Source organism: Triplophysa rosa, linkage group LG12 (genome assembly GCF_024868665.1).
Source record: "Triplophysa rosa linkage group LG12, Trosa_1v2, whole genome shotgun sequence".
In the NCBI taxonomy this organism is placed as follows: domain Eukaryota; kingdom Metazoa; phylum Chordata; class Actinopteri; order Cypriniformes; family Nemacheilidae; genus Triplophysa; species Triplophysa rosa.
The window spans coordinates 24,374,574-24,392,405 of record NC_079901.1 but is presented as its reverse complement, the minus strand read 5'-3'; the positions used below and the strand labels follow the sequence as shown (position 1 = coordinate 24,392,405).

General features: G+C 38.7%; 2 protein-coding genes across 4 annotated transcripts in view; one reads left to right on the top strand and one right to left on the bottom strand.

The window, feature by feature from the left end:
- Positions 1-876: 876 nt before the first annotated feature.
- On the top strand, positions 877-14,818 carry gdpd4a (glycerophosphodiester phosphodiesterase domain containing 4a; the record flags this gene model as incomplete). The annotated part of the gene is made up of 15 exons (XM_057347659.1): positions 877-1,062; positions 2,625-2,728; positions 4,228-4,321; positions 4,409-4,468; positions 4,578-4,676; positions 4,762-4,855; positions 5,728-5,873; positions 6,013-6,095; positions 8,001-8,151; positions 8,740-8,964; positions 9,085-9,242; positions 10,580-10,727; positions 10,821-10,903; positions 11,305-11,384; positions 12,714-14,818. Coding segments are annotated over 15 exons (1,818 nt in total), but the record flags the coding sequence as incomplete, so codon positions are not given.
- An 839-nt stretch (positions 14,819-15,657) lies between these two features.
- myo7aa (myosin VIIAa) overlaps positions 15,658-17,832 on the bottom strand; it is a 35,017-nt gene continuing 32,842 nt past the window's right edge. For all 3 annotated transcript variants that reach the window (XM_057348365.1, XM_057348366.1, XM_057348367.1), the window contains 5 exons: positions 17,611-17,796; positions 17,399-17,515; positions 17,228-17,311; positions 17,026-17,145; positions 15,658-16,857 (listed from right to left, as the gene is read on the bottom strand). In XM_057348365.1, coding sequence (XP_057204348.1) covers positions 16,765-16,857; positions 17,026-17,145; positions 17,228-17,311; positions 17,399-17,515; positions 17,611-17,796 — 600 coding nt within the window. In that variant the 3' untranslated portion in view covers positions 15,658-16,764. The remainder of the gene's footprint in view (positions 16,858-17,025; positions 17,146-17,227; positions 17,312-17,398; positions 17,516-17,610; positions 17,797-17,832) is intronic.

The window sequence follows — 17,832 nt, the reverse complement described above, 5'->3', positions numbered from 1 at the left end:
GTGTTCAGAGGTGTATAAAGAGCTTACATAATGAAGCGTTATGTTTTTATGATCTTAGAATGAGCTATTTCTGTCTACTGTATTATGTCGGGGATCCCCTTACATGGAATTCACCATGTTGTTTCTACAGTAGCCCTAAACGGACAAACTGCTCTACAGAACGCGTTTCGTAAATACGTTATCTCCTACGGGAAAGAAGCAAAAACGTGACGACATCTTAGTTCTGTGCCAGCCACCATAGTGCTTCGAAAGGGAGGGGTGGAGTGAGCCGTTGGTTGCAATTCGCAACCACACCACTAGATGCCGCTAAATATCAAACACTGGACCATTTATAAATCAAGTTTAATCTCTTCTGGCTTATTATAATTGTTTGCATTATGTTTAAATTATGTAAAAGCATGTTGATGTTACTAAGTGTTAATCACGTAAGTATTTAACAGTGTAAGCGGCGGCAAAGGTTTTCTGATGGTTTGTTTTTATCTTCATGACCTCTGATGCTGGACTTTATCAGCATTTCTGTATCCTTTGGTTAGTATGTATGTAATGGGTCTGGACCACATCTCTCTGTATTTACTCTGATCTGGCACTTTAAGATCTGCTAACTGGCTTAGCTGCAGGAACCGGCATCTCTCCTGAACTGTGTCTCAGCAACAGGGTCACATCAGATCAGACAGCCTCTCTTTTTATCAGACCAGCCAGTCTGGAGCAAAATGAATGAGAGATTTTCTAAACAACATAACTGATCTTCTAAGCTCGTTTCTTGTAGTATGTCATATTTATGGTTGTGTGCGTCTGTCTCTTCAGATCATCTGTCGTCCCCGCGGCCGCTCCTCTCGTCTCTCCGCTCCGGGCTGCTCCATGCAGGGTAGCGGCTGACGTGTGGGCCGCTCTCCGGTGAGCCTGTCCAGACTGAAGCTGGGGAAGTTAAAGGTGGTTCGGCGGCAGCTGCTGCAGAGATATGAGCACCAGCCGTTCGTCTCGTGTCTGGGCGGTCTGTACGGCTGCCAGTGGAGGCGCTATCAGAGAGCCAAAGCCCAGCCGGGAGAATGCTGCTGCAGCCGGGTCAGAACGCACGCACACGCACACGCACACGCACACGCACACGCACACGCACACGCACACGCACACGCACACACACACACACACACACACACACACACACGCTTTGGTTGACTATCCCCGTGGGGACAGTCCATAGGCGTAATGTTTTTATACTGGACAAACTGTATATTCTATCCCCTATCCCTAACCCTATCCCTAAACCTAAAGATCATAGAACACTTTTTGCATTTTTAGATTTGTAAAAAATATTGTTCTGTACAATTTATTAGCTTTTTTGCCCCTGGGGACCTCAATTTTGGTCCCCACGGTGACACGAGTCCCCATGTGTTGGTGTGCATTCAGGTTTAGGTCCCCACCGGGATATACAAACATGAACACACACACACACACACGCACGCACACACACGCACACACACACACACACACATGCTCTGTTCTCATTTACTGGAAAATCAAGCAAATTTGAGATGACGTGTTGGCAAACAAAACCTCACAAAGTCAGATGTTGATATAATGATTGATATAATGTTTTGCATTCAGAATTTGACTGATGATGATGTCATGTTGTAACATTTGCAAACTGCTACATTGTTGCCACGTGACCTCATTACTTTGCATGTTTGATTCAGCGAAACATTCATTTCTCCATTTGTTTTGTATTTTATGCAAACGTTGTTTGACAATGTCTCAACTCTTGACAGTCCGATCAAATGAATCAATAGTTTTTTTTAAATTGTGGTTGATATTGTTTGCAGTTTAAATTGTCCAGTGCACGGCATTATGGGATACAGTATCTCATATAGTGTAGTTGTATATTGCAAATTTTTTGGCAGATCAAGTATATCATCTGTTCATGCAGAAAGTGTGCATACTATGCACAGTATACATACCGCAGAAATATTAGTATTGAAGTATGTTCCAGAGCAGCTTTTATCTTCAGTATTTGAGTCTATATATTTGAATTACATCCATGATTTTACTTTAATGTCTGCCTTGATTTTCTTTTGGAAATCAAATGTAGTTCATGTTTCTATGGTCAAACTAAACGCAGACATCAGGATGGGTGAAGCCAGTGCATGCTTATGAAGAAAAAGCACCACATTTATGATGTATTTCATTTATCAGCATATTTTCTCCATCGCTGGGTTTGTTAAAGTATTTCCTTTAGATCTTTGAATGTTCTTACGTCAAGCAGAATATCTGCACACAAGTTAAACCACAGGGAAAGTGTTTATCAAGGCACTTTTTACAGTCGTGAGTGATTTGTTTTCTTCATTGATTCTGCTTCTCATCTGTTAATGGGCCGTTGTGTAAAACAAGCAGTTTTTTCATAGACAGAAGGAAATGCTTCTAGAAGATTCACAAACACTGGAGCAAGTTCAGAGGTTTCATTGACTCACTGTGCATACACGCTGACGTCCCAAAAGTCAGATATGTTGTGTTTGTGTTCGGAACTTTGTAACTTTAGTAACTTCCTAAGACAATTTCCTTGTTTTCCTCACTATTTGCATAAAAGCATCTGGTAAATACCTAAATGTAAATAAATGTGTCTTGTGTTACAGCTGGAATGCGGTAGCTTCGCTCTCATCATTGTGACCTTTTTCCTGACGCTGGTGTTGCTGTATTTCTGGAGTGAAGCACAGAATGATTATAATGACTTTGACTGGTGAGTGTCTCTGGACATTAAATGATTCAATTATTAAATTCATTAAATATTGACCGTCATTACAATAGATGGCAAAATATCATTTTTAAAGAAAAGAATATAAACGTTTTTATAGCTTAGGGTGACCATACGTGCCACTTTTTACGTCATCCAGGTTTATTATTTCAGAAAAGCAACCGTTATGTATCAAGGTAAGAATGAAACTACAATGATTATGAGAAATAAATGTTAGTTTTACCTGGAATGTGAGAACCTCGATGACGTGTGCGGTGGACAAATGTGACCTCCGTTACAGGATGTGCCAGTGTGAGATTTTAGAGTTATGTAACATACATAACTTCATACATTCACAAACATTACACTGATGCCAGTTGAGTGTACAAAAATAAAAAAAGTCAAATCAATTCCTTAGAAAATATGTAGCATCATTTGTTTGTAGATAAATGTCATCGAATGCAATTACATTCATACAGTTTGGTTTTTACTTACATGAAGAAATAATCTTTTGGGGTCACTCTGTGTACACTGTAAAAAACCCAACTCAAAAAAAGTTCAAACAACTAATTTTGTTGTGTTGGTTCAGCAAAAGTCCATGAAAAAGTTCACAGAACTTCTTTTAATAAGTTCATTCATTGTAACCAAACATTTTCTTCATTAACTTAAAAATATGAGTTGTGTGAAAAATTCTTTGCATGTTCACTCAAAAAGACCTCTATAAATGTAAAAAATTGAGTTACGTCAATGTACAATGAACAAACAAGAGTTTGAAAGTTCCCAAGATGCACTGCAGCATGTTCAATTCGGTGTTTCTTATTTGTTTTTCTTTTAAAGATTAGTGTTTTAGTTCTTGCTGGAATAATTTATGCTTTAATCTTGTTGTTACTGTTTGTTATCTGTTGTGTTTAGAGTTTTTTTAATGAATGATGGTTTTTGATTGTTACCATGGTTGAGGTTTGTGTGTTCAATGTTGAGGTGTAAGTGCAGACCCAACGTAACTCAAACTGTTCAAGCAGTTGTTTGATCATCATCAAAGTTTACTCAAATTGTAGTAAAAGACAAAAATGTTTGTTTATTTTTAAATAACCATTTATATTCTTTATTTATGTTCAGCCAACAAAAATAATTTGTTATGTTGTTCATTATGTAAACTTGACTATGTTGTGACAACTAATGACTTAAGCATACTTATTTTGTACCTCTCAAGAAAACTAATAATCCTAAATTACCTCAATTAATTATTTTTTGTATCTCCAATTACAGTACTTGTTTTAAGTCAGTACAACAAATAATCCTGAGTTATCCCAATGAATTATTTTTTGTATCTCCAATTCATTATTTTAAGTCAGTACAACTTCTATTTCAAAAAGTTGAGTGAACAAGAAAAAGCGAGGGGAAATTAGTACTAAGATTTTTTGTTGTTGTGAAGGCTTAATTTTTTTTACAGTGTACCCTGCTACTGAATGATTGACATATGAACTTTCTATGGTCCGATGTTTCAGGTTTAATTTTGGGAACTTGGGTTTCTGGTTCCCGTGGTCAGTGGTGTTGTTGGTGGCGGCGGCGGCGCTCTTCACCTACATCGCCCTCCTGCTGGTGAGAACGTTGAACTGCAACAAAGTGCTTTGACATCAGCGCGTGCTGACAGCGAAGATGCTGATGTGTGCTTTGAATGTTTCGCAGGTGCTAGCAGTTTGTCTTCTGTCTGAAGGTCAGCGGCTTTACCTCCACTGGAGCCACAAGGTGAATGAAGTATCAACTTATGTTGCAGTGATGTTGTTTTATTGGACTTCAGTGAAGTGACTACATTCAGAATCACGACTGCCGTCTGTTTGTTTTGGTGCCAACACAGATTGGTATCCTGGTGACTCTGAGTTTCTCCATCAGCGCTACAGCTGTCCTCTCTGATCTGTGGAGTAAAGAATGGACCACGCTGCTCCTCTCGTTTCAGGTGGGTCGCGTCACCCGCACCTCAGCATGTTATTCGTGTGTCAAGCGTAACTCTGTGACGGGGTAACGTGGATTTTGTTTTGCAGGTCACGGCGCCCTATCTTCATGTGGGCGGAGTTTCACTGATGACACTTCTGTCCTGGCCGATAGCCTTACACTTCTTTCGCATGAACAAAAGAGGTATGCGATCCTGTTTGGTGCCAAAGATGAATGTGAACCCAATGTGAATCCTCAGTGGTAAGCTATGTGGCTTTTGGTGATATTAGTGTAAAAAAATCAACCGTATGAATGAACACATCAATTTTACACTTTTATTAAAGAGTCGAGTGATGCAGTATCTGTCCTTCTGGAGCTCAGTTGGTTTCAATCCCACAGTCTCATTGGTCTCTCTGATCATCTCTGAGTCATGTCTGAGACTCTTTAATAAGGTCATGATAAATAAGACAGCTGCACGACACAGACTGAGCTCACACCAGCTGGATGTGATGATCGCCTCCATCCACAGACCTCTCCATTGTCACAATGTCACATCACCTCTCTCTCTCTCTCTCTCTCTCTCTCCCATCTTGAAATGAGCCGTGCTAGTTTAGAGATGACATAAACATGCGTCATTCTGTTTATGGGCGACCCAGCAGGGTGTCGCAAGATCTAATTGGCTCTTGTTGGCGTGACATTAATCTTTCTTTACATTCACGCTTTTGATGTTTATCTCCAGCCAGAATTCTCACAAATGTCTCTATCAGAGTTTCAGAAGAGATCCGAACAATGTGTCAAACGGAGCTTAGATTTGTCTCACCTGCAATCAAAAGTCAATATTATGGAAAATCTCAATATTAAGTCATTTCTTATCAAATTGACCCAAATCCAGATTATGTTACCTCTACAATCTACATTCATTTACACCTCACTCTCATTTAATTCAGTGTTTTTTTGAGAGAGAGAGAGAGAGAGAGAGAGAGAGAGACATCCATCAGATATTGTTCACTTTATATATGAACTATAATCTTGGGTTTGTTGTATGGAGTGATGAGAGAAGGGTTCTTGTGTTTCAGAGAGACAGGTGGTTATCCTGAGTCTGTATTTGGCTGTTCTCCTCACGCTGTATCTGGTGCCTCTGGGCATGTATTCTTCGTGTATCAAAGACGAAGGAACCCTGGGACCAGCGCCCATTCTCATCGGACACAGAGGAGCACCCATGGTGTGTTATTACAATATCACGTTTCTGTGTCATGCTGAAAGAGAGGACGGGGGATTTTGATCAAATTGCAGTTGGTGTTTTTTTTTGTTTGACCCCATTGGCATGAACTCTTTTCTCTTCCCCATTTCTCTTCGAACAGTTAGCGCCAGAGAATACACAGCTGTCTTTTGAGAGAGCCGTAGAGGCGGGTGGAGAGGGATTAGAGACTGATGTCACGATCAGGTGAGAGTCTTGTCTCATTCGCTAACATTTCGTTTACCTATAAAAGCATTATTTTAAGCGTTGACACATGATGGGCTTTCTCATATGTAATACATGTCTTTCAACAGTACTTTACTATTCGTGTAGGTGTTCTTCTGTATGTGTGATGTTACTTCCAAGAAGTCAAATCTGTGAGATAGTTTTTAATCAGGTTTTTGGGAACGGTTGCCTACATAGATCGTACTAAATCAGTCACCTGTGAGGTTACATGGGTAGAAACGCAGTCTCAAGGTGGATGACTATAGTATACATATAAATACATACAGATGCCACATTTACCAGCTCCAGATACATCAACAAGTCCACCATCTTAGAACGGCTGTCATCGCACACAGTACAAATTTCTTTAAGATTCCTAAGATGTCTCAACATTGCACAGCCTCTGCTTGTGAGATTTAAACTTCTTCTTTAGCGACCCAGAACACTTTGAGTCATCAGACATGAGCATCTTTCTGTGATTCACTGCTTCGGAACCACCAACAGACCGTCAATGAGCTTCTCATTCACAAGCGCCGGACAAAGATGTGCTCGTAACGAGAGATCTGTAAAAGTACAGATCTGATGCGAGAGTCACAGTGTTGTGTTGAGTTAAAGTGATTCGAGAACATGAATCCTGTTCTCATCTCTACCGAACCAGCACCAGAACACTCTATAGGTAACACCAGCGCTGTATTCACACCTTATATTACGCAGGTTTGATGACTGGATGCTGACAGTCATACATCATCAGATCTATATCTGTCACACACATCCACGTGCCCAGCAAAGTAATGTACATACTGTATATACAGAAATATATGAAGAGTTTGGTTCCAAAACGAGATAACTCCGTTTTTAAACGTTTTTTTATTGTGCCTTCCAATTAATATCAATCAGACTGCAGTCGGTTTGTTTTGATTGAAGCCATAATAACAAAAAAACAAACAAAAATAGTACAGCTAACTAACACAATTAAACACAAGAAAAACAGGATGACATCATAAAAAACATGATTTGTCAAAATAAATAAATAAACGGAGTTATCTCATTTTGGAACCAAACGCTATATTTATATTTAGAGTTTTATTTCAGAACAATTGAACTTTGTGATAAAACTTATCAAAACCGAACTTATTCTTTGGACCTAACCTTAAAGGCGGGGTGTCCGATTTCCAAATTACGCTTGTTTAGACAAAGTCGGGCCGAGTACCATAACAACCTTGTAGCCAATCAGCAGTAAGGTGCACAGGACGGACATTAGTCGAGCCGAGCGCTGACCAAAGAGAAAGATGGGGTTAGGGGTGTGTTTGTTTTGGTGATTTGAACATCAACAACGGCTATGAGAAATCGGACACCCCGCCTTTATATAAAAACGACTACACCAAGAGAAACTAATTAATAATTGTCCTTAATAAATAATAATAATCCTTAAGTGATAGATTTATGGGACAAAATGACACAAAATTGTGTAAAAAGCATTTAGATGGAATTCCATTACGCGAATGACTTTTTCTTACTTCACTAACCTGTAAATCTCAAAATTTGTCAAGGTGCAACTTGTTTTGCATCCCTCCTTTTGTCTTTCTTTTTTTTCTCATTCCTTCATTTTCTCGTTGTTATTTGCTATCAATATACTGTCAAAATAGAATTGATATTAACGGTGGTTTTCCAGCAACGGAGTCTTGTTGTCCCGCTGACACATAAGACTGTTTTTAACAAAGGTTTTACACATAAAGTTGTTGTCGTGACTTCGGACCATATAAATGTAAAGAGTAAGCCACGGGGTAACCAAACATGATTCTTATGTGGTGTTGCTGTAAAGAATCTTTTGCAGCATCTTTACTTTGAAGAGCGTACAGGACTCACGTACAACATTTCTGTCTGCAGTTACGATGGTATTCCGTTCCTGATGCACGACAGCACACTGAGGAGAACCACAAACGCGCACGAGATGTTTCCAAACCGAACAGACGCCCCGGCAGCGATGTTCACCTGGAGCGAGCTGGAGATCCTCAACGCTGGATCGTGGTTCCTTCAGGTAAGGATCTACTGATGTGTGTGAACCTTTCTTACAGAATAGAATGCGTTTTCTCAGACAACAGACCAGACGGATTCTGTGTTGTCTGCAGATTGCCTCAGTGATACGATACAAAGATACACATCCAAAAGTGGTGTGGTTACTGCCCTCGTAATTAACCTCACAAATCCCTCTCAAATCCCTGCTGGAATCAATAGGGATTAGAGGATTCTGTCTGGAATTAGGTTTTGCCAGCAGGTAGCATGCGTCACAGGTCCAGTCGACCCTAAAAGACACACGTCTGCGGTCTCACCCTGTTTAAAGATCAACCCAGACAGCTTTGATGAGGCGTTTATCATGGGATTGTTGTGAAATGCATCCGCTACCTTTGAGCTCCTCGGACAGGGTTGCCAGATCTGCGTAACAAAACCAGACCAATGACCAGTCAAACCACCTCAATTGCCTTAATAATTAATTATGGAATCAATTATACATTTCATTTGTTTTCAATGAAATATATCGTCTTCTCTGTCTCAAGTCAATTTGGGTCATCTGTTAATAAACTGTCTCAGACAGTCACACAGTTGCTCGTTCTGTTTCTCCTCTTAGAGGGACCCTTTCGGTACGGCGTCTTCTCTCGGTGTGCAAGAGAAGGTTCAGGTCCAGAACCAGACCATTCCCACCCTGAAAGAGCTTCTGAACCTGGCTGCCCAGCACGGGAGACTGGTGATCTTTGACCTCAGACGGCCACCCAGAGGTCACCCGTACAGAGACACATGGATCAGTCGCACCCTGGAGGTGATACACAACGAATCCTCCATTAACTCCAGTCAGGTGGGTCATGATCCTGATGAACTCTTGCATGCACCATGAAGCATTACTTTTGATAACTTGTTTGAAGGAGCCGGATGGGCGGTGTGTCATGTGTGTTTATAATGGTGTGTTTTCTGTCAGGTGTTGTGGTTGCCGGCGGATCAGAGGAGTCTGGTACAGGAGCTGGACCCGGACTTACAGCAGACGTCTGGAGATCACGGCACCCTCGCGGAGCTTCAGGAGGAACATATAGTGCGACTCAACCTCCATTACAGCCACATGTCACAGGAGCAGATCAGGTACACACAGGCACAGTAACGCGCGTCAGACGTATTTACGTTGATACTTTTGGCAGACACTTTTATCGACTTTATACAATGCATGAGGTATATACGAAGTTTATTTCCAAAGAGAGAACTTTGTTTTTAAAATTCTTCAAAAATCATGTTTTTTTATTGTGCATTCCAATTAATATCAATTAAGTAGGTTTGTTTTGATTTAAGCCATAATAACTCAAAAAATACAGCTCACTAACACAATAAAACACAATAAAAACATTATAACATCATCATTTTTTTAAGAACAAACTCTTCATATTTTTGTCAGTATGTTTGTTCCTTGGTTATCAAACCCACAATCCTTAGGCAATGCTCCCTGTAATGTTTTACATTTTTGATAATAAAAATACACTTCAATTTTACTTCAAGTACACTTAAATGTATATTTGTGGTAAAAAAAATACCTAATTTATATAACTAAGTATAAACAACAGTATACTTAAAGTGCAAAATATGTAAATAGTAAGATGTAAATATAATGTAAAATTCACTTAAAGGGATAGTTCACCCAAAAATGAAAATTCTGTCATCATTTACTCACCCTCTCATCATTTCAAACCTGTATGACTTTCTTTCTTCTGCAGAACACAAAAGAAGATATTTGGAAGAAAGTTGGTAACAATGGACCCCATTGACTTCCAAAAAACAATGCAAGTGAATGGGGGCCAGTTAACATTCTTCAAAATATCTTCTTTTGTGTTCTGCGGAAGAAAGAAAGTCATTCATGTTTGAAATGACAAGAGATTGAGTAAATGACGACAGAATTTTCATTTTTGGGTGAACTGTCTCTTTAAAATAATCTACAAGTAGTGGAGAGTACAGAGTACTAAACTAGTAGTTCACTGAGTATAATTCAAAGTTTATTTTCATCCACTAGTGCTAAAATGTGCTAAAAAGGTATTTCATTCTCTAGAAACTAGCAAGTATTCAACTAGTCAAGAATCAGTATACCTATAAGTTATAGTTGCAGTACAACTGAAAAACATCAAAACTAGTTGTGTTTTTAAAGTTTTCTACTAAGTTTACACTTGAATGTTCACTTAAAGGTATACTTTCATCAACTAAAAGTGGCCCAATTTCCCAAGTATTATGAAAATAGTACACTTAGAGATATACTGTACTACAAGTACTTTGATATTTGTGTACTTACTGAATAAAATAAACTTGAGGTATACAGAGAAAGCTCTCTCGACTCTATAGGGTCTCAAACGTTTGCTTGTTTCTTTTGTCCTGAACCTTACATCACTCACTCTCTCTCTCTCTCTCTCTCTCTCTCCTCGATGTGTTTCTCTTTTCAGAAAGTACGCATCAGTGAACATCAGTACTAATCTGTATGTGATCAGTCAGCCGTGGCTTTATTCTCTGGCGTGGTGTGCGGGAGCTCATTCAGTGACCACTAACGCTCTTCACATTCTGAAGAAACTCCAGCGGCCGCTCTTTCTCATGGTGAGTGACATCAGGACATCAGGAATAAGAAATCTCATTGTGTTTTATTATCATTGATCTCTGTTCCTCACACACACGCTCGCACGCACGCAGACTCCTGAGGACTACAGTTTAATGTGGAGTCTGACGGATAACGTCTCTGCTTTCCTCATCGCCGCTGTTTTTATATTCCACTGGTGAGTCCTGACTGCACCCATGAAACACTAATCTGCTCCTGTCGAGTGATGTTGCTTTCAGATATTAACATATTACTATCCACAGACAGTAAAAAAATGTCTCAACCCATAGGAAAGACCCAACAAAAATCTTTAAAATCTCAAATGTGTCCGTCATGAGAGTTTGAGAAGAGATGTCAACAGTGTGTCAAACTGAGCTCAGATTTCCCTCGTCTGCAATCAAGTCAATATGATTAAAGATCTCAAAATCAACTCATCAAATCCACCAAATGTCTCATTCATTTACACCTCCATACTCGTCATGTGTTTCAACAATTACACTCTACTAAGACATTTTAAAAGAAACAAGTTGATACGGGTGTTTGATGAAATAAAATCACCCTTCATCTTTCCTCCTGCAGGTGGCGTGAGAGAGGTTTACCTTTCTGGTCTGGCAGCAGACAGGTGAATGAGAACGGACCGTACAGCAAGTTCAGGACCGGTAAGTTATCTCATGTGCCATCGCTCATCTTTCATCTGCTTGCATCTACAATATGCAGAATTTCTGTATGCATGAAAACCCCAGCTACATATGTAAATAAGGTCAGAAACCATATACAGTACATCATAATTTCATACTCAGATTCCCTCCCCAAAATGTGAGCTTCCATACCCTAATTCTAGATGGACATACTGTATGAAGAGACAGAAAAAAAAGAAGAGAAGTTCACCTCAAAATCTAAATTATTTTGTATTAAAATATTAATTATTAATTAGAGTTATTTTGACTCACCCACATGACGTTCAACATGTTTTAAGACCTCCCGGTGTCTTCGCAACACAAATAAAGATATTTGAGATTTCCAGGCCTCCTCATAGACATCATGGTTATAGTTGTTGCTGAAGATTTAGATTTTGAGGTGAACTTAAGAAATGTTCAAAAATCATGTTTTTTATTATGTTATCATGTTTTTATTGTGTTGGTTAGTTGAGTTATTATGGCTTAAATCAAAACAAACCAACTGCAGTTTGATTGATATTCAGTGGAATCAGAGTTATTTTAGTTTTATTCATATTTTAAATTAGCTTTATTTTGAGATTTTTAGTTTTTATGTTAATTTCAGTTAAAGTTTTAGCAATTTTTGTATATCTTTTTGTCATTTTATTATTTATTTGTTTTCTATTTTAGTTTTATTTTAGTTTTTGTTTATTATTATAGTTTTAGTGCTTCAAACTTATTTCAGTTTATGTTTGAGGCACCATTTCAATTTTTCCTTTAGTTAAGTTTTTCCCATAATTTTTAGGTCAATATTTGATTTGATTTCAATGAACAGATATGTTTTCAAAGTTTTAATTGAGTAAACTAAAATAACCTTGATTGGAATGCACAATAAAAAAACATGATTGTAAATTTTAATCTCATTTTGGAACAAAACTCTTCATACAGTATGTTATATAGTATATATGGTAAATATAGGAAAACGACAAAAATCTATTCCATATATGTTAGAAACTTTATGCACCTGAGGGATCTATACTGTATATGTGATGATATATGTGGCACCTATGGTAATATAGGTCATATATGACATGTCTGTATGGGTTGTTTGTTTTTCCTCTTGCATGTGTTTGAATGTGACTTTAGAACCCTCTGAGGTGCGGGGCATTCGCTGGAATCCTCTGTTCTTTGATGGCCCGTCCCTCTCTCTGGACCCCCATGTCTCCCTGCATGTTTACCCTGTGCATGGCTTCTCTGTTCCCCTCTGAACCGCTCATGTGTCTCATTACTGATCTGCGAGCAGCCACTGTGACGTTTCTCTCCGTACGGCAGAGCTCAGTGACGTCTGGTCCATCTCCAGCATCGGCGTTCGAGGAGAACCTCACAACTCGCCAGCCCCACCGAACCTGCCCACCATCTCAGAAGAGCCGCCCGTCTGATACAGACATCTGTGGGAAAGAGATGTGGACGGACCACAGCGTCCGTGAGATCTTTCTTTCGTCCGTTTCCACATGAGCTTCAGACTGACGAGATGCTGCACGGAGTTTAGCTTCTGATGCGAAGCCATTCATGATACCTCACTGACCTAAAGAGAAAAAAGGAACGTTTTTATAGTCCTGCCAAAGTGGCAAAACGCAGTCCCAAATTGAGAAAATTGACTCAAATTTTGAATGTCAGGATGAACTGATTAAGTTGTATATGACATTATATTTAACATGTTTATGTCATGTTTAAAGTTCAATTTGGTATTTAAAATGATATTTTAAGATCCATTTGGATTTGTGACATTTTTTAAATCTTAGCACATTTTTCATTGAATTTTATTGTGTCCAATTATTATTAAAAATGTTGATTTAAGTACCTAATTTCTTTATATAACGATTACTATAAATTAAGAGTTTGGTTCCAAAATGAGATTTGAAAAAGTTATTCAAAATACTTTTTTTATTGTGCATTCCAATTAATATCAATCAAACTGCAGTTGGTTTGTTTAGATTTAAGACATAATAACTAAAGAAAATACAGCTAACTAACATGAAAAACATGATAACATCATAAAAAACATGATTTTTTCTTCAAATACTGCTGCATAATTCACATTTTTTTATCTAATGACATTTTGAGGGTTGGAGAAATGTGCTAAACATAAAAATGTCACAATGCGAAACACCGAGTCCTATAAAATCCTTTGATTCTGTGTAAAAATAAATCTCTCAGGAAGTTTAGTGTTGGTCAGATATTAAATATATCATGGTACATGGTCATGTCTGACATAATCATATACTGTGGTATTTCAATGCTACTTCTTCATAGAATACCGTAGTACTACCATGGTAGTGCCATAACACGTTTACTTTAGTGACATATCAACTGTATTTTTATGAGTTGGTTGGCACGAGGAGATGGGAGGTCATTCTGTTTCTCCTGCTTCTGTGAAGTTATTTTTCATCATGTGAATTACTCGGTTTGCCTGTTTAACAGCCTGATGCACAAAGTGTAGCGCACGGCAAAGAAAAACAAAGAAACTGCTCGTCATTGCCAAGGCATATTTCAGACCTCTTTGGAAACATTGAAGATGTCCGTTTCATCGCATGATGTCACACAATCATGAATAAAAATCAGACAATGTGAAATTGGTAGTTCTGATAAAGAGCTTTTACTTACGGAGAAATATCATCAGCTTGTAGTGACAAACGTAATTATAATATAGCCACTGTTGCCAGTCAAGTGATGAGTGAAGATTTGGCTTTGACGTTTACTGAAACTCCAGACATGAGCTTTCCATTGAATGATGAAACCTTTTGCCTGTGTAAAATGCAATGCCTAGTATGATTTCTATTTAATCTGTAACATATGTTTGTATATATGATTGTAAACCGATCTTAAACAGAATTCTGATAAGACGTTTTTGTTGTGACTATATAAACATTTTAACTTCAACAGCTTTAAAAATGACATTTGTGTTTTTGTTCAGCTAATTCTTTCAAGTGTGCTATTAGTATGCCTTTAAATAAGAAAGTATGATCTCAGACTACTTTTGATGTTCTCGGAAATATACGTAAAATGACATTCAAGCATACTTACAGTTTATCTAGCCTTCAAACAGTACATGTACTCAACTTATGTTCATGAAGTCTTCGAAGTGTGCGTGGCTTGTGTTTACTGAAAAAAAACGTAGCTTTGTATACTGTGCTGTGCTATATAAGACCAGTTTTACGGCACTTATGCATTTTGTTGTCCTTATGTTGTTCCAATTGCTTCTATTGTTTACTTCATTTTTAAGTCGCTTTGTATAAACGCATCTGCTAAATGACTACATGTAAACGTAAATGTAAAGATCCGATTGATTTGCTCATTTAACACTTTTTTTTTAAAGTTTTACACAATGTCTCGTAAACATACATGTTCAAAGCTTTTTTCCTCAATAAAATAAACTTCAAGTATGCTTTTTTTAACTATAGATTTTTGTAAAGAAAGCCAACTTAAAAGTGAGGAAAGGTCATAACAACAACAAGAACCACAATATAGCTGCAAGCCGCGATACGGGGCTACGCTCCCGAAGGTGCCGCAAGCGCACTCCGAGGTGTCGATGAAGCGTATAAAGTTTCGTACCGATAGATCGAAAAATGGCTGAGAGGCCTCAAATCCATTTTTGGGTCAACTTTGAAAAGTTTTCGACCTCATAACTTTTGAACAAAATCGCATGTCTTTCAGTCACGTCTGTGCGGCTCAGTCCAAAGATCGCGTGAGCCAATTTTCATAACATGCGATCACAATATTTAGGACTAGAAATGTAAAAACGCAATGCTGTACTTTTCAAGATGGCCGGTACTGTAATGGACAGAGTCTTAATGTAATGCATGGAATGTGATGAGCGTGATGAGTAGAATTTCTGTACACCAATGGGTTCAAAAGTTACAGCCGTTTGAAAAGTGCATTTTTGAACTTCCGGCGGCGCTATAGAGTGAGTGCTAGAGACCCCATACTTGGTCACATGACTAATGAGTACCACCACTACGAGTGTTCCAAGTTTCATCATTTTCCTACGTACGGTTCATAGGGCTCCCATAGACTCCTATTGGGGAAGAAGAAGAAGAATACCAACAGTATTGCCCCCAATTACACAAGTTCAAGAAAGATGAATATAAGAGACAGCTAAAATGTAACATTGTGACAGCGAATAAAGCTCAGTGTCAAAACCTTGACCATTACAATACAGTACAACCTTTCAGAAAACAATTCTTTCAAACATACATTTTGATAAAAAAACTTTATTTGATAACTCATGTGGCGCAATCACATAAAGAAGTGATAAAACAGAACTTTCATCTCATCATACAGTAAATTCATCAACACGTCTGTAATTTAGATTAGTTGGGCTCTTACAAAAAGTCAGTCACATTCTCTGACATTTTAATGCAAAAAAAGGCCATAAATTAAATTATTACTAAATATAATGAACAATGACAAGAAACCACGTTTGCATTCATAACTAAGCATACATTACAAAAACATTTATTTTAAAAACTCCAAGTGTATGTGGGGTCACACTACAAGACCACTGAAATAACCGCAACCATCCATCATATCATTCCACAACATCACTTTATCCTCTGTACCCACAAGGTTTCTTAAGGTTTCAACACAGTCATCACGTGGCTCACGCAGACTGAAATAAGGCCGTTTGTATATTATTCCAACATCTCTTTCCCTTCATGTGCTTTTCTCTTTAACATCAACTGAAACGAAACTGTGACTCGGATGTAAATGACTTTATGGATGCTGATCGACAGAAGAAGAACAATGTTAATATGTGCTTTAATATAACCTGTAAAAACAAAGTTCCTCATCTTTCAAAAAGTATTCAGGCTTGCAGTGGTACAAAGTTAATATAAATAAAATTGCACGAGTTCATAAAACCGAACGCAAACTAAATGATAAAAGCTCAATTATCATGCATTTTTCACAGCACATTTACAGTAAGCGTTAGCACATAAATATTCAACGTTATTTGCTTAGAGCCGTTAATGTGAGGACGGCATCGAAAATGATTTTTAATGACATGCCTATGTATTCAATCCAGTTCATTGGTACCTAAATTTTACATCATGACATATGACACACACTCTGGAACACAAAAAAACAAACTCTGCTAAAATGAGTTTTGCGCAGCGGAGCGCTCACACAGAGCCGGTCAGAGGTAGTCATCCTCACTGGAGGTGGATGAAGAGTCGTCGTCGGGATACACAGAGCCCTGAGAGCTGGAGGACGGTGTGCGGCTCATTGTCCACAGCTGAGCTGCGAAGGCCCGCCCCCAGCTGCACGGCCGACCAATAGGCCGCAGCAGACGCACCAGCTCCACGGCCTCGTGCCAATCAAACGTTCACTTGCTGTGGCCGCGAGAATTGCGCTGTTTACTCATGGAAGTCAACATCTGGCTAATGTAAGACGTCAACAGGTCGTCCATTTTATAACCCTGTGATGAAGGAACAAGAAGTTGCTTCAAGTGTGGTTTATTACAGTAAGGATATTCTTTTTTGGGCCACTTTTAAGTAAACCTTAGTAAACTATACTTCCTTGCAAGGGATGGTATGGGAGACCACAGCATGACTAGAGCAGTAGAGATCAAATAAAAGTCTCTCACCAGTGATGTCTCACACAGAAGTTTGCTGCCCTGGACCAGGTTTCCAATGGTGATGTGAAAGTATGTGTTTCCAGAGCTCCAGTTTGAAATCTTTGTGAAGGGATACGTGGTTAAAATATCCTGTGGACAGAGAATGAACACAAAATCACTCTGCGATGATCACTACAAAGACAACACCACTATGAAGAAAGCTCACACACACCTTGTTCTTGGGGTCGATCAGACTGACTCCATGTTTGTTGATGGCTATGAGGAGGATCTCGGGGAAGTTTGGCTCAGTGGTTTGCTGCATTGACAGGATTTTATAAAGACTTTATGTTTTGTGTCTTGAAGAAACACGTGTGTGCTTTACAACGGTTTGTGGGAGTGTTACCTTCACTTCAAAGAATGCAGAACCAAACGTGGGCCATTTGAAAATGATCTTCAGAAACATCAGCTTGGCTTCCTCTCTCGATTTACCAGCATGTTTGTTGAAGTACGCCACAATCGACTGCAAAACCATTCAAATCAACCATATACTGGGTCAATGCAACTAAAGGGACATTTGAAAAAATGTCTAAAAATACATTGTGTTTAAAACCAAACCCTCTTCCAGTCGTCCGGAGAGAGCTGGCGAATCAGATCCTGAGGAATAAGCTCCTTTAGCATCTTGGGAATGCTGGGAAAGTGAGATTTATCGTCTTCAAATTTGACTCGGTAGATGAGAGCGCCAAGCTGGAAAACCTCCTCTCTGGAGCACTTGTGATATCCACGAAGATATTTAGGTAGTTCCTACACACACAAAGTGTTGACATCTTTTAACCGATG